Source organism: Triticum aestivum, chromosome 3A (assembly GCF_018294505.1).
Source record: "Triticum aestivum cultivar Chinese Spring chromosome 3A, IWGSC CS RefSeq v2.1, whole genome shotgun sequence".
In the NCBI taxonomy this organism is placed as follows: domain Eukaryota; kingdom Viridiplantae; phylum Streptophyta; class Magnoliopsida; order Poales; family Poaceae; genus Triticum; species Triticum aestivum.
Window position 1 is genome coordinate 192,739,578 of NC_057800.1, and position 25,430 is coordinate 192,765,007.

Below are 25,430 nucleotides of genomic sequence, written 5' to 3' on the forward strand. Positions count from 1 at the left end.
ATGGGCCGTAAATGGGCTAGAGTGGAAATCGTCTGTTTTATGGCCCAACCATAACAGGCCGTTAATAGGCCGTATTTGATGATGCTATGAAAATAGCCCAATGGGTTAACGGGCCACAAACAAACCGACTGTAACCACGGGCTGGATTTGGCCCACAAGCGAAACGGGCCAGTAACTAACCATAAGTAATCGAATTCTGGAAATGAGCCCAAGAATAAATGGGCCCTTAGAAGGCCGGAAGTTAACACGGGCTGGAAACAGCCGACGGACTAATGGGCCGTTAATGGGTATAAAGCGATACATTGTTCATTACGGGCCAGTTTCACCACGGGTCGTGAATGCCAAGAGTTACAAAGGGCCTCATATGGGCCTAAAGACGTCATGGGCCATACATGGGCCGGAAGTTACAACTGGCTGGAATCATATTGGACGGCCAAGATGATGCTACTGGGCCTAATTCGGATAAGTTGTAATGGGCCATGACTTAGCAGGCTGTAAATGGGCTATATGCGAATAGGCCGTTAACAGGCTTTCCATGGGCCGACCCGCTACCTTTTGACCAAGTCAAACGGGCCGGCCTTTTCACCAAAATGGGCCTCTGTTGGGCCGTGCCATGTGTCGATATATCATAGGCGCCTTCGGTCCAATGAGTGGATGTGACGCCCCGAGTCCAATGCGCCAGGTGTCTTCCAGTTATTCGCCGTCATTGCCATGTCTTTTCTTATGTGTTGCATCTCTCCATGACATCATGTGCATTGCATCATCATGTTTTCAAAACTTGCATCCGTTCGATTTCCCCCAGTTCTCTCCGTTGTCCGTTCTGAGCCCAAACACACTTGCAAGCGCCCGCGGCACGTCCGAAATTCTATTTTATAAGTGGCCGGAAAATGTTCTCTGAATGGGTTGAAAGTTGGCAGTGTTGTTATAGTGTAGATAGGCCGCCTGCCAAGTTTCATCGCATTCGGAGTCCGTTTGACGCCCCAACGAATAACTATAGCGACAATATAGTGGGTCAATTCGTCGAACGTTTTCGGTCTCCGGAAACAGTTGTCGGGCTGCACTCCTTCCCTCTCATCTCACCCCAACCCCTTCTACACAGTCACAACCAGCCCACCTAGGCCTACCTATCCCCCCTCTCGATCGGATCCGTCGGATCGTGGTCGGAGGCTCCGATAACCCCCCTAACCCTAGCTCATGTCTATATATAGACATCCCACCTTCCAAATATGGACTAACCCTAGCCTACCCTACCCCTAGCCTTCTCCCACCTCGCAGCCGCCGCCCCCACCTCTGTTTCCGCGCCGGCCACCTCGTCCCTGCCACTTGGCACGTAGCCATTGGCTGCGCGGACACCCCGCACCGCCCGTGGCCAATCGGGCAAGGCCACGTCGCCCCCTCAGCCTCCACCACCACCACCGCAGCCCTCCAGGTGCCCGAGCCCATGCGCGCCGCCGTCCGCCTGATCCCGCAAGCCCGCACGCGCCTGGCTCGAGAGCTCCTCCGCCCGAGCTCCCTCACCGCGAACCGCCGACCGCTCAGTCCGCTCGCAACCTCCCCACCGACCAGACCTCGCCGGAGTCGAACCCCGCGCCGTCTGAGTTTGCCGAGCCCCGTCCAGGCAGTGCCTCGCGCCTCCTCTTCTCCTCCTTTCTCCCATGCTCTCCTTCTACTCTAAGACCTGCGCCGCCGCCATTTTTTTGCAGGAGCCACCGCCGAGCTCGTCGCCGGCCTCCTCGGCCTCGTTCGTTGCCGAATCCGAGCTCCCCACGCACAGATTTGCTCGTTCCCGGCCTTCCCCGCCTTGCCCCGTCGACGTCCTCACCGGACCGCCGCCGCCGCTGCGCCTGTTACTACCTCTGCTTCGAGCAGGAGGACGTTCGCACGTGTCCGTTGACCCGTCGTTCCGCGCCTGGGCCATGAGGGCGCCGAGGCCCAGCAGCGTTTTTCGTCCCCCAGGCCGGCCCTTCTCCCCCGATCTGGGCTTGGCCCATGGTGAGGCCATCCCCAGTGCCTCCTTTTTTCCTTCCACTGTTGGGCCAGCCTCTGTTTCGGCCCGTTCATGTTTTTTTCCAGTTATGCGAATTTTTCTAATATCCAGGAGTTTGGCAGTTTTATAGAAAAGTCCTCCTAGTTCATGCATGTAATAACTCACAAATGGTGCATCGGATTAAAATGATTTATATATGAAAAATGACTAGAATTTCATCTAGTTTCACAATATCCAAATTTCATGCATGTTTGAAATGTTTAAATTGCTATTTGCATTAATTTGCGTAAATGCCATGCTAAAATGTTTTATTTCATAACTTAATAATCGTAGCTCGATTTTATATAAATTATATATGTAAATGGGGTAGAAAAAATGCATAAGTTAACATGGTGGCAGTACTTTGCATGTTTAACAACTCTAAAATTGTGTATAGGGCAGAACAATACCAACTTTAAAATATGCACATGAGGATTTTTCCGGACTTGTTTCTTGTTGTTCTGGCCTCATTTATGCTTCACCTCTTGCCATGTTTAATAACATTTAATATTGTTGGGTACATAAACGAGAGTGAACTAAATGATTGAATGTGGTGTTTCGTCAATATGCAACTCGTTGCATATTGAGGTCCACTTAATTTGTAGTATTGTTTGTGCACTTTGTCATGCCATGCCTCATTAAACCGGACATGCATCATACTTCGTTGTGCATCATGCCATGTTTATGTGATGGTTGTTTACTATGTTGCTTGCTTCTTTCCAGGTTGCTTCTCTCGTTAGCTTCGGTTTCGTTACAGAGTTGTGAGGATTCGTTCGACTACGTTGGGTCGTCTACTTCTTGGACTCGTTCTTCTTCCTTGCGGGATCTCATGCAAGATAACCATACCCTCGATATCACTTCTATCTTTGCTTTGCTAGTTGTTCGTTCTAACGCTATGTCGCGCTACCTACCACTTATTATATCATGCCTCCCATATTGCCATGTCAAGCCTCTAACCCACCTTCCTAGCAAATCGTTGTTTGGCTATGTTACCGCCTTTGCTCAGCCCCTCTTATAGAGTTGCTAGTTGCAGGTGAAGCTGAAGTTTGTTCCATGTTGGAACATGGTTATGTTGGGATATCACATTATCTCTTATTTTAATTAGTGCATCTATATACTTGGTAAAGGGTGGAAGGCTCGGCCTTATGCCTAGTGTTTTGTTCCACTCTTGCCGCCTTAGTTTCTGTCATACCGGTGTTATGTTCCTTGATTTTGCGTTCCTTACGCGGTTGGGTGTTATAGGAACCCCTTGACAGTTCGCTTTGAATAAAACTCCTCCAGCAAGGCCAAACTTGGTTCTACATTTTCCACCTAAGCCTTTTCCCTTGGGTTCCGTGGACTCAAGGGTCATCTTTATTTAACACCCGGGCCAGTGCTCCTATGAGTGTTGGTCCAAACTAGAGCCCCTTGCAGCGCCACCTCGGGGAAACCTGAGCGCTGGTTTTAGTTGTACAGATTGCTCATCCGGTGTGCCCTGAGAACGAGATATGTGCAGCTCCTATCAGGATTTGTCGGCACATTCGGGCGGCTTTGCTGGTCATGTTTTACCATTGTCGAAATATCTTGTAACCGAGAATCCGAGTCTGATCGGGTCTTTCCAGGAGAAGGAATATCCTTCGTTGACTGTGAGAGCTTGTGATGGGCTAAGTTGGGACACCCCTGCAGGGTTAAAACTTTCGAAAACCATGCCCGCGGTTATGTGGCAGATGGGAATTTGTTAATGTCCGGTTGTAGAGAACTTGACACTTAACGTAACTAAAATGAATCAACCGCGTGTGTAGCCGTGATGGTCTCTTTTCGGCGGGGTCCGGGATCGGAAGTGAACACGGTCTTGTGTTATGCTTGAGCGTAAGTAGTTTCAGGATCACTTCTAGCTTCTCGATTGTTGCGTTGCTTCTCTTCTCGCTCTTATTTGCGTATATTAGCCACCATATATGCTTAGTGCTTGCTGCAGCTCCACCTCATTACCTTATCCTACCCATAAGCTTAAATAGTCTTGATCTCGCAGGTGTGAGATTGCTGAGTCCTCATGACTCACAAATACTTCCAAGCAGTTGAAGGTGCCGATGATACCAGTGCAGGTGCCGCAACGAGCTCAAGTGGGAGCTCTATGAAGATCTTGATCGTTGTTATGCGTCTTTTCTGGTTGATTACTAGTGGTGCCTAGTTGGGACGATCGGGGATCTAGCATTTGGGGTTGTCTTCTTTTATTTTGGTTCCGTAGTTGGACCTTGATTGTACTCTGGACGATGTATGTTTAACTTGTTATTTGTGTGAAATGGCGATTGTAAGCCAACTCTTTATCCCTTTCTTATTCAGTACATGGGATTGTGTGAAGATTACCCCTCTTGCGACAAAACCACCATGCGGTTACGCCTCTAAGTCATGCCTCGACACGTGGGAGATATAGCCGCATTGTGGGTGTTACAGTGGATGACATCTGTCCCAACGGTGAGCCGACACGTGGTTCCTCTGGCCATTCCGAATTTTACACGTGGAAAATCCTAATTGGTCTGGGCTGTTAACGGGTTATCGGATCCAAACCGAAACTTGATAGCTTAACGGCGACCCATTACGATGGATGCCACATGTCGGTTACCCTTGACGAAAGCACTTCTATGACGCACGATTTATCGTCATGGAAGTGGACACTTCCATGATGATAATTTTGGTAATGTCATGGAACACTTCTATGACAGCACATGTATGACTATCTTGATTTCGTCATGGATATGCATGCATGACAGAAAACGTGACCTACTGTGACAAACACGTATCATCACGGAAGTGCATTTTTTTGTAGTGCAAGGTTCATGTAGAGTCCCTCCGTGATCGAATCCCCCTCCGACAAAGTGCTGGAAAAGGCCTCCAGATGGGATTAACTTTTTCACGGTAGCATTTTGCTTCCACTGAAGTGTTTCACACACAATACATACATATTATGTTGATACCCATAAGAAATAGCAATACGCTGCAATGTCACATTGCTACCCATCGTTACATGCATGCATTTTGCTACCTTATCCACTAGTTAATTAGTACCATGAATGAACAACACATAATTCAACCATTGAATACTACATATTAAGGTTTAACCTAAAACAATGTTTGATAGGGACTATGACTCTAAAGGTCATTGACAACTTCTAACTAGTCCTCTCTTTTTGGAATGGATGTCAAGAATAGGAAAATCCCCGCACTTCCATGGTGGAGCACAGAGATCAACCTAGCTCCAATTTCCAGGTTGCACTCCTTCAGTATTCTCCTCCACCCATTAACTAGGAGGCGTCCATCTGGTAGGGCTGCAGTCGAGTAGGTGTCTTTGAAATTGGTCTTGTCATCATAGATAAGTGTCATCTCACCATTGCCATCCATAATATCAGGAACAACACATCTTGGGAGCTTCTGTTGCAAGAACACAATAGTAATATAGTAAGCACTATATTTAATTTATGAAGAGTATATGAAAAGATGAAACTGAATACAATTCTTACCAGACATTTGTTTTGAATGTTGGTCTTGTTCAAGGCATGCACTAGTGGCACGTATGATGCATAATGTTTCCCAGCATTGTGAGTGTTCGTAGGCCACTCGATACCATTAACAAAGGAAACGAGGTAATTCTTCTCTTTCCAAGTAAGCGCGCTGTCAGCAGTATAGTAAATGTTGTCAACTATCTCCTGGGTTGTTTTTGGCGCTAGGAAGTAATCTGTCAAAGAATATGAAAACAACATTAATTAGTTATAGATAACAACTTGTTTTGACTAATACAAATATTAATTGCCAAGTATGTTTAAGAAACTTACACGGAGGAAGGATTGGAATGTTTTCCAAATCTACCAAGATGTCAGGATCAGGATCAGAATATTTGCTAAAATCAAAGTGGATAGCCATCCCTTCCTCAAATTTGTAAGCTTTGGCAAATGCCCCCCAATTAGAAGAACCAAAATATGTTCGCTCTTTTTCGTTAAGGATCGTAGTCTTGAAAGAGAAGCCCTCTTTGGTGCGCAGGTAGGCAGTGGTGCTTGTTCCCTTATCCATGGCAACATTAAGCTTCCTTAGGAGGTCAGGCCTTGCAAAACAGGGGATGCACTGAAGCAAAAAAAAGAAGAATGAAATTTAGATTTGTTATGCAAAATCCTTAAGACATGCTTACCAATGAATGATATGCAATAATTGTAGAAGATATATACCACCATCCATTTGAAGCCCTCCAAAAGCGTCAAGTAGAAGCAACCGTTCCCCAATTCAACATTCCCAACGCACAAATCCCTAGTGTGGAAACAATTGAGGCACTCCATTTGCTATGTTCAAAATTGACAAACAATGACAATAAATTATTAAATGACACCAAATATTAGCATGAGTAAAATGTTGAAATGTTGAGTGCCGAAAAATTGAGAAAATGAAAATGAATCAACTTTCGCCAAAACATTGACACTCATTTTGAATCCCTGCAAATTTTAAAGACTCATCCTCAATGGACATTTTGACTAACACTTGTTATCTAGTAGTTGCTATCTATAGGTTAAACAAGGAAGAAATCTGAATACCTGCGCTCGACTACTAGAATATCATTGAGCAAAATAGGGAAGACAATTTCTCTAGGGCCAAACAGGGAAGCATATTTTTAAAAGGGCCAAATAAGGAATCCTATCCATATAAGACCCTTGCCAAGCTAGCGTATCTAGGGAAGAGAATATTACTATCTAGCTATGTGAGTAAGCAATGTAGAATGATTCCATATTCATGCGGATTATGTTGCCACTGATTTCTATTGGGCAACGACAATGAATGGTAAATCTCATAAAATTGTGGCGGCATATATCCAAGTAACTCAATCATTTATCAACCTTATCTGCACTACTTGCGTAGTAGCAACTAACTACTTTGCCAAAAGAACCAAACAACAAACTAACCAGATCCAATCAAAAATTCACCTTTCCTAGCAATTCGAATGACACAATTCATTGTATCTCCAGAGCAAACATCTAGAAACTACCGATGGGAACACAAACTCAACCAAACCTACCAAACATAAAATAGATCAAGAAGCAATGAGAGATACGACTACGAGATTGGATAATCAAATTAGGAAGGAAGCTACCGATAGGAGGAGAAGCAAACCTGGCAGCCGTGGGGCAAGGACTTGAGGCGGACAGAGAAGGACCGGCCGATAGGATCAAGGGTAAAGTGGGCGGTGTTAGACTCAGAGGCGATGGTGGTTGTGGCGATGGCAGCGATGGCGGCGGTGCTAGAGATGTGGGTGAGGGGAAAGGGATCAAATGCGGCCGAGTGGGATCGACTTGGAAATGATAAGGCTGCGTGAGCACATGGTCCGGGCCCACCTCTGGTGTGCGGAGGTTATGGCCCACCACTGGATAGCTCACACTAGGAATCAGACACATACGCTACCTCCTATTGCTTCTATTACTTGACTACTTCACACATAAATGTTGGAAATATGCCCTAGAGGCAATATTGTATTTCCTTGTTCATGATAATTGTCTATTGTTCATGCTATAATTGTATTAACCGCAATACATGTGTGAATACATAGAGCACAACATGTCCCTAGTAAGCCTCTAGTTAACTAGCTCGTTGATCAATAGATGGTCATGGTTTCCTGACCATGGACATTAGATGTCATTGATAACGGGATCACATCATTAGGAGAATGATGTGATGGACAAGACCCAATCTTAAGCGTAGCACAAGATCGTGTAGTTCGTTTTCTAAATCTTTTCTAATGTCAAGAATCATTTCCTTAGACCATGAGATTGTGCAACTCCCGGATACCGTAGGAATACTTTGGGTGCACCAAACGTCACAACGTAACTAGGTGGCTATAAAGGTGACCTACAGGTATCTCCGAAAGTGTCTGTTGGGTTGGCACGAATCAAGACTGGGATTTGTCACTCCGTATGACGGAGAGGTATCTCTGGGCCCACTCGGTAATTCATCATCATAATGAGCTCATTGTGACTAAGTAGTTGATCACGGGATCATGCATTACGGAACGAGTAAAGTGAGTTGCTGGTGACAAGATTGAACGAGGTATTGGGATACCGACGATCGAATCTCGGGCAAGTAACGTACCGATTGACAAAGGGAATTGTATACGGGATTGCTTGAATCCTCGACATCGTGGTTCATCCGATGAGATCGTCGTAGAACATGTGGGAGCCAACATGGGTATCCAGATCCCACTGTTGGTTATTGGCCGGATAGTTGTCTCGGTCATGTCTGCATGATTCCCGAACCCGTAGGGTCTACACACTTAAGGTCCGATGACGCTAGGGTTATAGGGAAAGTTTGTACGTGGTTACCGAATGTTGTTCGGAGTCCCAGATGAGATCCCAGACGTCACCAGGAGTTCCGGAATGGTCCGGAGGTAAAGAATAATATATATGAAGTGAGGTTTTGACCACCGGAAGTGTTTTGAGTGTCACCGGTAATGTACCGGGACCACCGAAGGGTTCCGAGGGTCCACCGGGCGGGGCCACAAGCCCCGGAGGCTTGCATGGGCCAAGAGTGGGAAGGGACCAGCCCCTGAGTGGGCTGGTGCGCCTCCCACCAGGGCCCAAGGCGCAGCTAGGAGGAGAAGGGGGAAACCCTAGGCGTAGATGGGCCTAAGGCCCACCCTAGGGCGCGCCCCCCTCTCTCCCCCTCTTGGCCGCCCTCTCCATCCCATCTAGGGCTGCCGCCCCCTAGGGGTGGGAACCCTAGAGGGGGCGTACCCTCCTCCCCTCCTCCTATAAATAGTGGGGGTTTTGGGGCTGCCCAACACACGAATCTCTCTCCCTCTTGGCGCAGCCCTACCCCTCTCCCTCCTCATCTCTTGCAGTGCTTGGCAAAGCCCTACTGGCATGCCACGCTCCTCCACCATCACCATGCCGTCGTGTTGCTGCTGGACGGAGTCTTCCCCAACCTCTCCCTCTCTCCTTGCTGGATCAAGGCGCGGGAGACGTCACCGGGCTGTACGTGTGTTGAACGCGGAGGCGCCGTTGTTTGGCGCTTAGATCGGAATCGACCGCGATCTGAATCGCTGCGTGTACGACTCCACCAACCGCATTCTTGTAACGCTTCCGCTTAGCGATCTTCAAGGGTATGAAGATGCACTCCCTCTCTCTCATTGCTAGTATCTCCTAGATTGATCTTGGTGACACGTAGGAAATTTTTGAATTATTGCTACGTTCCCCAACAGTGGCATCATGAGCTGGGTCTATGCGTAGATTCTATGCACGAGTAGAATACAAAGCAGTTGTGGGCGATGATTTGTTCAATTTGCTTACCATTACTAGTCTTATCTTGATCCGGCGGCATTGTGGGATGAAGCGGCCCGGACCGACCTTACACGTACGCTTACGTGAGACTGGTTCCACCGACTGACATGCACTTGATGCATAAGGTGGCTGGCGGGTGTCTGTCTCTCCCACTTTAGTCGGATCGGATTCGATGAAAAGGGTCCTTATGAAGGGTAAATAGCAATTGGCATATCACCGTTGTGGTTTTGCGTAGGTAAGAAACGTTCTTGCTAGAAACCCATAGCAGCCACGTAAAACATGCAACAACAATTAGAGGACGTCTAACTTGTTTTTGCAGGGTTTGCTTTGTGATGTGATATGGCCAAAAGGATGTGATGAATGATATATGTGATGTATGAGATTGATCATGTTCTTGTAATAGGAATCACGACTTGCATGTCGATGAGTATGACAACCGGCAGGAGCCATAGGAGTTGTCTTAATTTATTTATGACCTGCGTGTCAATGAAAACGCCATGTAATTACTTTACTTTATTGCTAACCGTTAGCCATAGTAGTAGAAGTAATAGTTGGCGAGGCAACTTCATGAAGACACGATGATGGAGATCATGATGATGGAGATCATGGTGTCATGCCGGTGACGATGGTGTTCATGCCGCGCCTCGAAGATGGAGATCAAAGGTGCAAGATGATATTGGCCATATCATGTCACTTTATGATTTGCATGTGATGTTTGTCATGTTTTTACATCTTATTTGCTTAGAACGACGGTAGCATAAATAAGATGATCCCTCATTAAAATATCAAGAATTGTGTTCCCCCTAACTGTGCACCGTTGCTAAGGTCCGTTGTTCCGAAGCACCACGTGATGATCGGGTGTGATAGGTTCTAACGTTCGCATACAACGGGTGTAAGCCAGATTTACACACGCAATACACTTAGGTTAACTTGACGAGCCTAGCATGTACAGACATGGCCTCGGAACACGGAAGACCGAAAGGTCGAACATGAGTCGTATAGTGGATACGATCAACATGAAGATGTTCACCGATGATGACTAGTCCGTCTCACGTGATGATCGGACACGGCCTAGTTGACTCGGATCATGTATCACTTAGATGACTAGAGGGATGTCTATCTAAGTGGGAGTTCATTGAATAATTTGATTAGATGAACTTAATTATCATGAACATAGTCAAAAGGTCTTTGCAAATTATGTCGTAGATCACGCTTTGGTTCTACTGTTTTAGATATGTTCCTAGAGAAAATTTAGTTGAGAGTTGACAGTAGCAATTATGCGGACTAGGTCCGTGAACTGAGGATTGTCCTCATTTCTGCACAGAAGGGTTATGTGCCTTAATGCACCGCTCAGTGTGTTGAACCTCGAGCATCGTCTGTAGATGTCGAGAAACATCTGACATACACGTTTTGATGACTACGTGATAGTTCAGTGCGTAATACTAACAGTTTAGAATTGTGGCACCAAAGATGTTTTTGAAACATCGTAGAACATATGAGATGTTCCAAAGACTGAAATTGGAATTTCAGACTAGTTCCCACGTCAAGAGGTATGAGACCTCTGACAAGTTTCTTAAGCCTGCAAACTAAGGGAGAAAAGCTCAATTGTTGAGCATGTGCTCAGATTGCCTGAGTACTACAATCGCTTGAATCGAGTGGGAGTTAATCTTCCACATGAGATAGTGATGGTTCTCCATAGTCACTGCCACCAAGCTATTGGAGCTTCGTGATGAACTATAACATATCAGGGATAGACATGATGATCCTTGAGCAACTCGCGATGTTTGACACCGCGAAAGTAGAAATCAAGTAGGAGCATCAATTGTTGATGGTTAAACCACTAGTTTCAAGAAGGGAAAGGGAAAGAAGGGATACTTCATGAGACAGCAAATCAGTTGCTGCTCTAGTGAAGAAACCCAAGGTTGAACCAAACCCGAGACTAAGTGCTTCTATAATGAGGGGAACGGTCACTGAAGCAGAAGTACCCTAGATACTTGGTAGATGAGAAGGCTGGCAAGGTCGACAGAAGTATTTTGGATATACGTTATATTAATGTGTACTTTACTAGTACTCCTAGTAGCACCAGGGTAATAAATACCGGTTCGGTTGCTAAAGGTGAGATGACGATATGTTGGAAGTGTTTCCAAGGTTGATGTGATCAAAAATCACACGCTCCCTCTACCATCGGGATTGGTGTTAAACCGGAATAATTGTTATTTGATGTTTGCGTTGAGCATAGACATGGTTGGATTATGTTTATCACCATACGGTTATTCATTTAAGGAGAATAATGGTTACTCTGTTTATTTGAATAATACCTTCAATGGTCTTGCACCTAAAATGAATGGTTTATTGAATCTCGATCGTAGTGATACACATGTTCATGCCAAAAGATATAAGATAGTAATGATAGTACCACATACTTGTGGCACTGCCATTTGAGTCATGTTGGTATAAAACGCATGAAGAAGCTCCATGTTGATGGATCTTTGGACTCACTCGTTTTTGAAAAGATTGAGACATGCGAACCATGTGTATTGGTAGATATGCATGAAGAAACTCCATGCAGATGGATCGTTTGGACTCACTTGATTTTGAATCACTTGAGACATGCAAATCATACCACATGGGCAAGATGACTGAAAGGCCTCGTTTTCAGTAAGATGGAACAAGAAAGCAACTTGTTGGAAGTAATACATTTTGATGTGTGCAGTCCAATGAGTGCTGAGGCACGCAGTGGATATCGTTATGTTCTTACTTCACAGATGATTTGAGTAGATGCTGAGTATATTTACTTGATGAAACACAAGTCTGAATTATTGAAAGGTTTAAGTAATTTCAGAGTGAAGTTGAAGATCGTCGTGACAAGATGATAAAATGTCTATGATATGATCATAGAGATGAATATCTGAGTTACGAGTTTGGCACACAATTAAGACATTGTGGAAATTGTTTCACAACTAATACCGCCTGGAACCACCATAGTGTGATGGTGTGTCCGAACATCATAACTGCACCCTATTGGATATGGTGCATACCATGATGTCTCTTATCGAATTACCACTATCGTTTATGGGTTAGGCATTAGAGACAACCGCATTCACTTTAAATAGGGCACCACACAATTCCGTTGAGACGACACCGTATGAACTATGGTTTAGAGAAACCTAAGCTGTCGTTTCTTAAAAGTTTGGGGCTGCGATGCTTATGTGAAAAAGTTTCAGGCTGATAAGCTCGAACCCAAAGCGGATAAATGCATCTTCATAGAATACCCAAAAATAGTTGGGTATACCTCCTATTTCAGATCCGGAAGCAAAAGTGATTGTTTCTAGAAACGGGTCCTTTCTCGAGGAAAAGTTTCTCTCGAAAGAATTGAGTGGGAGGATGGTGGAGACTTGATGAGGTTATTGAACCGTCACTTCAACTAGTGTGTAGCAGGGCACAGGAAGTTGTTCCTGTGGCACCTACACCAATTGAAGTGGAAGCTTATGATAGTGATCATGAAACTTCGGATCAAGTCACTACCAAACCTCATTGGTCGACAAGGATGCGTACTACTTCAGAGAGGTACGTAATCCTGTCTTGGAAGTCATGTTGCTAGACAACAATGAACCTACGAGCTATGGAGAAGCGATGGTGGGCCCGGATTCCGACGAATGGCTCGAGACCATAAAATCCGAGAGAGGATCCATGTATAAAACAAAGTATAGACTTTGAAAAGAACTACTTGACGGTCGTAAGGCTGTTGGGTGCAGATGGATTTTAAAAGGAAGACGGACAATGATGGTAAGTGTTACCATTAAGAAAGCTCGACTTGTCGTTAAGATGTTTCCCGACAAGTTCAAGGACTTGACTACGATGAGACTTTCTCACTCGTAGCGATGCTAAGAGTTTGTTGGAATTATGTTAGCAGTTACTGCATTATTTATGAAATCTTGCAGATAGGATGTCAAAACATTGTTTCCTCGACGATTTTCTCGAGAAAAGGTTGTATGTGATACAACCAGAAGGTTTTGTCAATTCTGAAAGATGATAACAAGTATGCAAAGCTCCAGCAATCCTTCTAAGGACTGGAGTAAGCATCTCAGAATTGGAATGTACGCTTTGATGAGATGATCAAAGATTTTGGGTTTATACAAAGTTTATGAGAAACTTGTATTTCCAAAGAAGTGAGTGGGAGCACTATAGAATTTTTGATGAGTATACGTTGTTAACATATTGTTGATCAGAAATGATGTAGAATTTCTGGAAAGCATGCAGGGTTATTTGAAAAGTGTTTTTCAATGGAAAACCTGGATTAAGCTACTTGAACATTAAGCATCAAGATCTATAAGGATAGATCAAAAACGCTTAATAGTACTTTCAAATGAATACATACCGTGACAAGATTTTGAAGGAGTTCAAAATAGATCAGCAAAGAAGGAGTTCTTGGCTGTGTTACAAGGTGTGAGTATTGAGTAAGACTCAAGACCTGACCACGGCAGAAGAGAGAGAAAGGACGAAGGTCGTCCCCTATGCTTTAGACGTAGGCTCTACAGTATGCTATGCTGTGTACCGCACCTGAAGTGTGCCTTGCCATGAGTCAGTCAAGGGGTACAAGAGTGATCCAGGAATGGATCACATGACAGCGGTCGAACTTATCCTTAGTAACTAGTGGACTAAGGAATTTTCTCGATTATGGAGGTGGTAAAAGAGTTCGTCGTAAAGGGTTACGTCGATGCAAACTTTGACACTAATCCGGATGACTCTGAGTAGTAAACCGGATTCGTATAGTAGAGCAGTTATTTGGAATAGCTCAAAGTAGCGCGTGGTAGCTGCATCTACAAGATGACATAGAGATTTGCAAAGCACACATGGATCTGAAAGGTTCACACCCATTGACTAATAAACCTCTCTCACAAGCAAGATATGAACAAACCCCATGGGTGTTGGATTCATTACAATCACATAGTGATGTGAACTAGATTATTGACTCTAGTGCAAGTGGGAGACTGTTGGAAATATGCCCTAGAGGCAATAATAAAATGGTTATTATTGTATTTCCTTGTTCATGATAATTGTCTATTGTTCATGCTATAATTGTATTAACCGGAAACCGTAATACATGTGTGAATACATAGACCACAACATGTCCCTAGTAAGCCTCTAGTTGACTAGCTCGTTGATCAATAGATGGTCATGGTTTCCTGACCATGGACATTGGATGTCAATGATAACGGGATCACATCATTAGGAGAATGATGTGATGGACAAGACCCAATCTTAAGCGTAGCACAAGATCGTGTAGTTCGTTTGCTAAAGCTTTTCTAATGTCAAGTATCATTTCCTTAGACCATGAGATTGTGCAACTCCCGGATACCGTAGGAATGCTTTGGGTGCACCAAACGTCACAACGTAACTGGGTGGCTATAAAGGTGCACTACAGGTATCTCCGAAAGTGTCTGTTGGGTTGGCACGAATCGAGACTGGGATTTGTCACTCCGTATGACGGAGAGGTATCTCTGGGCCCACTCGGTAATGCATCATCATAATGAGCTCATTGTGACTAAGTAGTTGGTCACGGGATCATGCATTACGGAACGAGTAAAGTGACTTGCTGGTAACGAGATTGAACGAGGTATTGGGATACCGACGATCGAATCTCGGGCAAGTAACGTACCGATTGACAAAGGGAATTGCATATGGGATTGCTTGAATCCTCGACATCGTGGTTCATCCGATGAGATCATCGTGGAACATGTGGGAGCCAACATGGGTATCCAGATCCCGCTGTTGGTTATTGGCCGGAGAGTTGTCTCGGTCATGTCTGCATGATTCCCGAACCCGTAGGGTCTACACACTTAAGGTCCGATGACGCTAGGGTTATAGGGAAAGTTTGTACGTGGTTACCGAATGTTGTTCGGAGTACCGGATGAGATCCCGGACGTCACAAGGAGTTCTGGAATGGTCCGGAGGTAAAGAATAGTATATAGGAAGTGAGGTTTTGACCACCGGAAGTGTTTCGGGCGTCACCGGTAATGTACCGGGACCACTGGAGGGTTCCGGGGGTCCACCGGGAGGGGCCACAAGCCCTGGAGGCTTGCATGGGCCAAGAGTGGGAAGGGACCAGCCCCTGAGTGGGCTGGTGAGCCTCCCACCAGGGCCCAAGGCGCAGCTAGGAGGAGAAGAGGGAAACCCTAGGCGTAGATGGGCCTAAGGCCCACCCTAGGGCGTGCCCCCCTCTCTCCCCCTCTTGGCCGCCCCCTCCATCCCATCTAGGGCTGCCGCCCCCCTAGGGGTGGGAACCCTAGAGGGGGCGCACCCTCCTCCCCTCCTCCTATCGATAGTGGGGGTTTTGGGTTGCCCAACACACGAGTCTCTCTCCCTCTTGGCGCAGCCCTACCCCTCTCCCTCCTCGTCTCTTGCAGTGCTTGGCGAAGCCCTGCTGGCATGCCACGCTCCTCCACCATCACCACACCGTCGTGCTGCTGCTGGACGGAGTCTTCCCCAACCCCTCCCTCTCTCCTTGCTGGATCAAGGCGCGGGAGACGTCACCGGGCTGTACGTGTGTTGAACGCGGAGGTGCCGTTGTTCGGTGCTTAGATCGAAATCGACCGCGATCTGAATCGCTGCGTGTACGACTCCACCAACCACATTCTTGTAATGCTTCGCTTGGTGATCTTCAAGGGTATGAAGATGCACTCCCTCTCTCTCGTTGCTAGTATCTCCTAGATTGATCTTGGTGACACGTCGGAAATTTTTGAATTATTGCTACGTTCCCCAACAATAAAATCGTATGCATGCACTTCTACCAACTACTACACAACTATTTTTACATTTGACATGTGGTGTCACCCTTGTGGAGGCACACCATATTTAGGAGCATGATCTTGACATGTAGGCGGCAGTAGTGATGGCGGTGACAAGCAAGCAATTCATATAATCACCATATGTGGCTACTACCGGGATTTCCACCACTCTCACCGATAGATCAACAAAGCACGGGTCACTCTTCTTCCTCTAACTAGTAGACTTATAAATTTGTTATTATTTTTAATTGAAGTAAATCATCGAGATTTTGTTGTTACGAAGACAACTCATATTTTAATTGTTGCGATTGTACTAGTACTATATTTTAGTGTTTTTATTATCACATCCTTTGGTTTTGTATTAAAAACACGACCAAATGTTCTTCTGTAAAAAGACTCAGATGGTTGATCTCGTGGGCTGCGGAAATCTAGTTGTGTGAACGATTGAGAATTGGATCAAGAGTCAAAACTCGTCAACTGTTCTCCCGAAAGTATCGAAGCACTTCATAAGGTTGGTTGTCGCCAACCGTGCAAGCCCAAACATGACAAGCCACTTCTTTGGACACCAACACGATCTTGCTGCAACGGTAATCTGGCACAGTCGCGCTCTGCTCTGCTTCAAGTTCTTTGCATGGCTGGCTATGAAGAATAGGTGTTGGACCTCAGACAGACTTGCTTGGCATGGACTCTCGCATTAGGCGACATGCCCTCTATGCCACCAAGAACAGAAAACGACTGATTACGTCTTGATATCATGTGTGTTTGCCAGATCAATTTGGTACTTGATTATGTCAACATGCGGCAAGGTGGTCTGAACTCCATTGGTGAATGACTTGTTGCTACCTTGATGTGTACCACTATTGACATAACCACATAGCTGGAAGGATTTGTGCACCTTGTTGTTATTGCAGGTTTCGTGAAAACGGTGGAAGCACTAGAATGCTATTGTTTTATGACGCCACATTGTCTATGCGTGTGACCGTTGAGAATTTCCAATGAAGGGAAGATATGGATGGCGACTCACCTACTTAGGGGAGAGAGCCATGGTCTATTTGGCGAGTTGTATAGGCGGTCTAGTAGCCATTAGATCACTTGTATATTATGAATGTGTGTGACGGCGCACGAGATGTAATTTGGTGGATGAGTTTTCTCCCTTTCTTCTAGCAATATAGAAGGAGAGGATACGCACAAAAACCAAAATCAATTAAACATGTGAAGGTCCAGAAGAGTCGAACGAATCTTCTATCACAGTCATTGTGTTTTTTCGTCAATCACAGTGTAAGCAACGAGCTAGGGTTCACTCAATTTAGGCCACCATCGTTGTTCCTCCCATCCTCCCTCACAACCACGAGCTACAGTGTTGGCCGAAGCCACCAACTCCAATCCCAACTCCACACGCTATCCACCCACACGCATATAAACTACTGTTACATCCCTTAACGGGCCCAGTTCGGGCCTGCAATCCACTAGGGAAGGTTACGACGACGAGTGGGCCGCAGCTGAGACCCACGAGTTGAATTCTTCTTGCCCCGCTCCTGGTCATCCTCTTCAGTGTCGCTCGCTGGCACGCAGACACTGACATCCCCCTGTCCTTGAGAAACGGCTTGTCCCCAAGCCGGTGCTCGCGGAAACATCTGTCGAAGAGAATCCTTATCTTCCCAGGTTGCATCGTCTCACGTTGCACCACTCCATTCCACAAGCACCTGCAGAATAGATTTCTTGCCCAGCTGGCAAACTCTCTGCTGAAGAACACGAACTGGGATCTGCAGATGAACGTCAGCTGATGGTAAAGACATAGATACCTGATGGTGAGGTCGGATGAATTGTTTCAGCTGAGATACATGGAAGACAGGATGGATCCTGCTGGAATCTGGTAGTTGTAGACGATAAGCCACTTCCCCAATCTTCCCAAGCACGGTGAATGGCCCATAATACTTGAAAGCCAATTTATGGTTCGCCCTATGAGCAACAGTGGCCTGCACATATGGTTGCAGCTTCAGAAAAACACTATCCCCACCAGCGAACACCCGCTCATTTCTCTTTTTGTCAGCTTGGTGTTTCATCCTCTGCTGGGTTCGGAGCAAATGCTGTCGCACAGACTGTTGGACTACTACTCGGGCATCAAGCCATTGCTGCAGATCAACTGGCGCCAAGGTATCATCAGAAGTATTACCAAAGTACCGCGGGCTCTGGCCATAGAGCACTTCGAAGGGAGACTTATTTAGAGCAGAATGCCAATTTGTATTGTACCAGAATTCACAAAGAGACAACCACTTACTCCATTTTTTGGATGAGCACTGATAAAACAGCGAAGAAAGCATTCCACTTGCTGATTCACACGTTTTGTTTGGCCGTCAGTCTCAGGATGATAGGCTGTACTCATATTTAGTGTAGCTCCAGTCCTCTTCACCAGAATTTGCCAGAACCGACTTGTGAAAACCGGGTCTCGATCAGACACAATGTAGCTAGGCATGCTGTGCAATTTATACACATTATCCAGGAAGAGCTCGGCAATCTTTTGTGCATTATAAGGGTATTTGACTGGTATAAAGTGGCCATACTTCGTGAATTTGTCAATGACCACCATAATATAGTCAAACTGATCTGATGGAGGTAAGCCTGATATGAAATCCATGGTGACTGTCACCCAAGCTTGAGTTGGAACTGGTAATGGTGATAGAAGACCAAGATAAGCTACCCTCTCAGGTTTGGCCTGTTGACAAATCACACATGACTGAACAAATTGTTTGACAAAAAGCTTCATGCTAGTCCATTTGAACAAGGAGTGAACACGCTTGAAGTCATAGGAAATCCAGAATGGCCCCCAATGGGGCTGTCATGGAATGCTTGACAAATCTTGAGGTGAAGAGCAGGATTATTCCCAATCCAAATAACACCCTTATATCTGATAAGTCCTTGCAGCAACTGATAGTTGGGTTTAGACTGGGGAGCCACAGCTAATTGCTGCAGCAGATCTTGAGCTTTTGCATCCTGCGTATAACTGTTTAGAACTTCCTCCAACCAAGTAGGTTGCACACAAGAAAGGGCCAAAACCAGCTCTCCTGAATGGGGTCTCGTGGATAGGGCATCAACAGCAGAATTCTCAGAGCCTTTCTTGTACATAATTTTGTAATTGAGCCCCATTAACTTTGTCAAAGCCTTCTGCTGCCAAGGAGTGTGGATTCTCTGCTCTGTCAAATTAGACAAGCTTTTCTGATCTGTTCTAATGATGAACTCTTGGAACTGTAAGTAAGTCCTCCAATGTTCAACAACAAGCAAAATAGAAAGATATTCCTTCTCATACACCGATAACGCTATGTTCTTGGGGCCCAGAGCTCTGCTGACAAATGCTATAGGATGGCCTTCTTGCATCAAAACAGCTCCGATGCCCACATCACAGGCATCGGTTTCCAAGATGAATTTCTTTGAATAATCTGGAATAGCCAAAACTGGTGCATTAGTGAGTGCCCGTTTGAGTGTTTGGAAGGCAGTGTCCACTACAGAAGTCCAACAAAATGGCACTCCCTTCTTGAGCAATTCTGTCATGGGTTTGCTGATAATCCCATAGTGCTTAATAAATTTGCTATAGTATCCTGTCAAACCCAAGAACCCTCTCACTTCCTTGACATTCTTAGGAACAGGCCATTCCTGAACTGCCACAATCTTGGAGTTGTCAGTAGAAACACCCTTGCTGCTAATGACATGGCCCAAGTAAGCAATCTCTTGCTGTGCAAACTCACATTTGCTCATTTTAACTCTCCACTATTTCTTCAGCAATATACCCAATACCTCTTCTAAGTGTAGGAGGTGATCCTGGAAGGTTTTGCTGAATATAAGGATGTCGTCAAAAAATACCACTGCACATTTCCTGGTGACCGGGGATAAGTCACAATTCATAGCTCCTTGGAATGTGCCAGGACCCCCTGACAATCCAAATGCCACAACTAAAAACTCAAAATGGCCAAAGTGAGTTTGGAATGCAGTTTTATACTCTTCACCTGGAGCTAGTCTAATTTGGTGGTATCCAGCCTTAAGATCCAGTTTGGAGAACTAGTAGGCTCCAGCCAATTCATCTAAGAGTTCTTAAATTACTGGAATAGGATACTTGCCCTTGACCGTGAGAGCATTAACATGCCTGAAGTCTATCACCATTCTCCAATCACCCTCTTCCTTCTTCTTGCCATAAGTGCAGACGAAGAAAAAGGACTGTTGCTAGGCCTGATCATGCCTTTCTGTAGGAGTTCAGTGACCTGCTTCTCCATTTCAGTTTTCAGATGAGGTGGAATTCTGTAAGGTCTGATGGAAACAGGTCTGGCACCTGGCACTAATGGAATTTTGTGGTCATATTGCCTTCTAGGAGGTAGCCCAGTGGGTTCTGAAAAAATTTCCTTGTACTTGTCCAGCACTGCTTGTATCTCAGGCTGATGCACCACTTGTTGTGTTGTGTCTGCAGAATAGATGGCAATAACTATGAAAGCTCATTCCTCAGGCATTTCCCTATGCAAGGTAACAGTGCCCTTTTTGTCTTGGAAAGTAAGCCACTTTTGCTCCCAATCAACTCGCATTGGACTGTGTTTGGCCAACCAATCAAGTCCCAATATTCCATCATATGTACCTAATTGCAGCAGTTTAAAATTTGTTACAAAAGTGTGTCCCTGGCAAGACCATAAACAGTTTTGGACCTGGTGGGTGCATTCCAAGGTTCCTCCTCCCGCTACTGACATAGAAGATTTCTTAATTGTCTCCACATTGCTTAACAAAGTGATCCAAGCCTCGTTAAGGAAAGAACGGGTACTCCCCGAATCTACCAGGAACTGCAGCAGTGTGTTATTGAGTTCAACATTGATTTTAAAGGCCAATGCAGACTTGCCTTTATCACACGCAGCGGCTGACAGCAACATCAAATTGTCAGAATCACTGTCAGAGTTATCAGTGATGCTATTGTTTGGGCCCTGAAGATGTTCAATGAGTTCTTGTACAATGTGCAGTTGCATAGTGGGTTTACATTGGTGATCCTTGGACCACCTTTCTCCATAAATGAAACAGAGCCCCTTGGCCTTCCTATAATTCCTCAGGGCAGTCCACCTTTCCTTTGTGTTCCCTTGTTTGTTGTACTCAATTGACCGTTTATCTTCAGAAGTACGCCCCCTTGAGACATTGGAGAAGGAAACACTGGAGGTTCTTTTTTGAGAGGTAGTTGCTGGAGGTTGCAATCTCTCCCCCAATTCCTCATGCAGTAATGCTAACTCATATGTTGTGTCTAGATCCCGAGGTTTTTGCATGGCTATGGCCATTCTGACGCCCGGTTTCAAGCCATCAATGAACCTAGTAGTATAGTGCAAAGCATCTGGATTATCTTCATATGCCGTCAGCTGGTCATACAGTTATGCAAATTGCTCTACATACTCTTCTACACTGCCAATTTGAGCAATTCTGAACATCTTCCTCAACAAATTCTGATGTTGGTTGCGCCCAAATCTGCTCTGCAACAGCTGACAGAATTCAGTCCAGTTGAGATTCGGTGATCGCCTCTGAACTGACTCCAACCATCTAGCTGCAGCTCCCTCAAATTGGGTTGTAGCATAAGAGATCCATCTGCTGTTGGAAGTGCTGGTCATGGATTTGAGGAGATCGTCACCGTGTACCTTGAATCGCTGGTCGAGGTCGTCGGAGATCGTCGTTTTTAGGATCTCATGGATGCTCCTCCCCTCCACCGAGAGACTCTCCATGGCCTCCCGATGGCGACGGAATCGAAATCGCGTAGCGTGATGGTGGTGTGGAATCTCCAGGATCGAAACAACTCTGATACCAGATGTAAGCAACGAGCTAGGGTTCACTCAATTTAGGCCACCACCATGGTTGTTCCTCCCATCCTCCCTCACAGCCACGAGCTACAGTGTTGTCCGAAGCCACCAACTCCAATCCTAACTCCACACGCTATCCACCCACACGCATATAAACTACTGTTACATCCCTTAACGGGCCCACTTCGGGCCTGCAATCCACTGGGGAAGGTTACGACGACGAGTGGGCCGCAGCTGAGACCCACGAGTTGAATTCTTCTTGCCCGATCCTGGTCATCCTCTTCAGTGTCGCAAGCTGGCACGGAGACGCTGACACACAACCTTTGTTTTGTTGATTAGATTATAAAAATAGCGCCAACCACGTAAAAAAGGCGCCAACTATTGTTCCGAAGAGCATCGGATTGAAATTGGATTGGAAATCCCGCCCGGATCGAGCTGCGGGATCCAGCTGTGCCTGCCCTAACTTTCGATCCCAACTTTCCCCAATCTGCCCTAGTTTTGGATCCCAGCTTTCCTCGATCTCGACTCTCGGTCTCGAGTTTGCGCACACTCCGGCGGCCATGGCGGCGCGCGGGCAGGGGCTTGAGCAAGATTTTGATTTCTTCGTGGTGGTCGACTTCGAGGCAACGTGCGTCAAAGACGCGCGGATCTTCCCCTAGGAAATCATTGAGTTCCCCGCCGTGCTCGTCGACAGCGCCACCGGCCGCATCGAGTCCGCGTTTCGCAGGTACGTTCGTCCAAAACATCACCCTGTGCTGACCCAGTTTTGCAGGGAACTCACCGGCATCCGGCAGGAGGACGTCGACGGCAACGTGGATCTCGGCGAGGCGCTCTGGTTCCACGACGCTTGGCTGAAGGCGGCGACGGCGGGGGCAGGGAAGAAGAGACGCGTCCGCTTGGCCATCGTGACCTGGGGTGACTGGGATTGACGGACCATGCTGGAGTTCGAGTGCCGCTTCGAGGGCATCGAGAAGCCCTCCTACTTCGATCAGTGGATCAATCTGAGAGTCCCCTTCTAGGAGGCGCTCGGCGGCGGAGGGAGGGTCAACCTACAGGAGGCGATCCGGGCGGCGGGGTTGGACTGGGAGGGCCGCCTGCACTGTGGACTCGACGATGCGTGCAACACGGCGCGGCTGCTTGCTGAGATCATGCGGCGCGGGGTCAAGACGACCATCACCGGCTCGCTGGCGCCGCCGCCGCCGATCCAGCAGCAGCAGCCGCAGCTTCTCACAAGCCGTTGCGGTGGCTCATCTGCGCTGGCGCCGCCGCCGCCAACGAACCAGCAGAAGCAGCAGCAGCCACAGCCTCACATGATAAGCCCCTGTGGTGGCACATTTGCGCTGGCGCCGGCGCCGATTCAGCAGAAGCAGCAGTCGCCGCAGCCTCACATAATAGGCCCCTGCGGTGGTAAGCCCCTGCGGTGGCTCCTCTGAGACGTACTGCGGGGTGGCGACCAGAGGAGGCATGTGCCAGGGCCGATGCAGTCTGGATGCGCCAACTGGACGCCGGCCATGGGAGCCGTGTGCCCCTAATTCCTGTGGACCAACTGAACCAACGATCCACGACATGAGACTCAGATTCAGAATGGTGCTAGCCATTAGAATCAGAGTGTAGCTCAGCTGTCAGTGTTAATCGTGCTAGCCATCAGAATCAGAGTGTAGCCCGGCTGATTCTAGCCTATTCTAGGAGTGAATTTGGTATTTAGGGCTATACGTGTCCGAATTATTATATTATCAATAGAAATTTCATTTTAATTATGTTCCTTCTCCGTGAATTTGCCTTCATTTTCTCTGCAATGCACCGAGCACGACCAGGAAGCCATCATGCTTGCGTGATGCTGCCGGCCGGTTCAGAGGGATGGTCAGTGTTAGACAACTGCCGTCGCCGCATATCACCATCATATAGGCAATCTTATATCAAGAGTGAAAGAAAAGACAGCCAACTGTGGATTTCTGAGATAAGAGCTAACTAAAATTGTTTCCTCGAACACAAATGCCTCATCATATTTGATATTGAAACCCCAGGTTTAATATCATCAATAGAAGATTTGTTTATGAAGTGAAATTCTATGGCCACATCAAGAATCTGCTGCGGCAAAGGGTTTGGGACGTCAAGGCGGAGGGGAAAATCAAATTCTTTCTTTGGCTTATCCTACAAAACATAGTTTGGACAGCTGACAGACTTCCCACGGTTGGCCACATCAGTTCCCTGTGCGACCAGAAAATTGAATCGGTTAACCACCTTTTCTTGGACTACCCTTTTGCAAAGGAGGTTGGTTCTCCTTCAACTCCTCCCACCCCCATGGTTTGGGATCGCTGTGCGTTGTTTCTTCTATCAATGGATGGTGGAGAATGATCTCCAGGAACATCAGAAAGAAGGAGGCCAGAAAGAAAATCACGATGGCGGTAATACACAGTTTGTCATATATGGAAGGGGAGCAATAGGAGAATTTTCGAGGGTAAGAAGGCCAAGGTAGAGGATGTCGTTTGTTTGATCCGAGACGACATGATGGTTGTAGGTCCAATCTTCTGCGAGTAGTTTCTCCTCTGTGTGTTTAGTATCTTTTTTCTTTCCCTCTGTAACTGGGTTTCCAGTTAATGTACAGATTTCCACCCTGCTTTAATGAAATAGGTAGAGCTCCTGCCGTTGCCCGTCAAAAAGAAGATTTGTTTAGTTGCGTTCCTTGTCTGCAAATTTCTTCAGTATTGATCGACTTGTTATTAAAGTTTATTAATAGCTGACGAAAGATAAATGGATGTGTTCAACAAAAAAGAAAGATAAATGACAGTTAGAGAATTCAGATCATATATGCCACCTTGTATATCAAGATAAAAGAAAACAGCGAGTCGTAGTCCTGAGACAACAGCAAATTCAGACCATTTCCTTGTCAAACTCTTACATAAACGGAATATTTGGTCAATCAAGTCTCACCTTTGCAGAGGTGACACAGCCCCATACATCAGAGTGTAGCTCAAAGACAAGCACAAAGAAGGACTAACCATGGTTTGGGTGGGTCAGTTACATGGTGCTCAAAGACTAGCAAAATCTACTGCCTACGGAGGGGAACAAGCTACTTTGCACTACCTAGCCCTTGGTTTCTACTACAAGGGCTATATCAACCACCTAGAGAAGTTGTCGCAGACCACCTGAAGTGCGCCTTCATGCCAATAAAACCAAGGTTGCTGTTAGCGTCACACCAGCTGATGTGAATGTGCATAGGCATTTCGCTTTGTTGTGCTTATGTGTTTCCTGATCATGTTTAAGGTCTCCATAACCTGTGAAGCAAGACTACAATAAGTACCCGACAAAAACATCAAAATCATAGTAATTTGTAAGGGTGCAAGAAAATCATGCTGTCCCGATGGATACCAGCAATTCCTAGCACACTAGCCTAATATGGAGCAATAGATAATCAGACGAGAAAAATCCACTTTACAACCCTCAACTTGCCACTCGGTGTCTACAGCAAGGCTGCCTTCAGGCCAATAAAACCATGGCTGCTGTTAACATCTCACCAGCTGATGTG

At 46.2% G+C, this 25,430-nt stretch overlaps 1 protein-coding gene and 1 pseudogene across 1 annotated transcript; one reads left to right on the forward strand and one right to left on the reverse strand.

The window, feature by feature from the left end:
- Positions 1-4,943: 4,943 nt before the first annotated feature.
- LOC123058232 (uncharacterized) lies at positions 4,944-7,327 on the reverse strand. Its single transcript, XM_044481027.1, has 5 exons — positions 7,154-7,327; positions 6,220-6,330; positions 5,833-6,118; positions 5,521-5,735; positions 4,944-5,431 (listed from the first exon to the last, which is right to left on the reverse strand). The coding sequence occupies exons 2-5, from the start codon at positions 6,325-6,327 to the stop codon at positions 5,177-5,179; spliced, it is 864 nt and encodes a 287-aa protein (XP_044336962.1). The 5' UTR covers positions 6,328-6,330; positions 7,154-7,327; the 3' UTR covers positions 4,944-5,176.
- Positions 7,328-22,205: 14,878 nt separating this feature from the next.
- Positions 22,206-23,661, forward strand: LOC123058233 (ERI1 exoribonuclease 2-like; annotated as a pseudogene).
- The last annotated feature ends 1,769 nt before the right edge of the window (positions 23,662-25,430 follow it).

Coding starts and splice junctions, on each gene's coding strand:
- LOC123058232 (XM_044481027.1), bottom strand. CDS start 6,327: ATGGAGTGCCTCAATTGTTTCCACACTAGGGATTTGTGCGTTGGGAAT. Junction 5,736..5,832: donor CATTCCAATCCTTCCTCCGT/GTAAGTTTCTTA, acceptor ATTCTTTGACAG/ATTACTTCCTAGCGCCAAAA. Junction 5,432..5,520: donor ACATTCAAAACAAATGTCTG/GTAAGAATTGTA, acceptor TTCTTGCAACAG/AAGCTCCCAAGATGTGTTGT.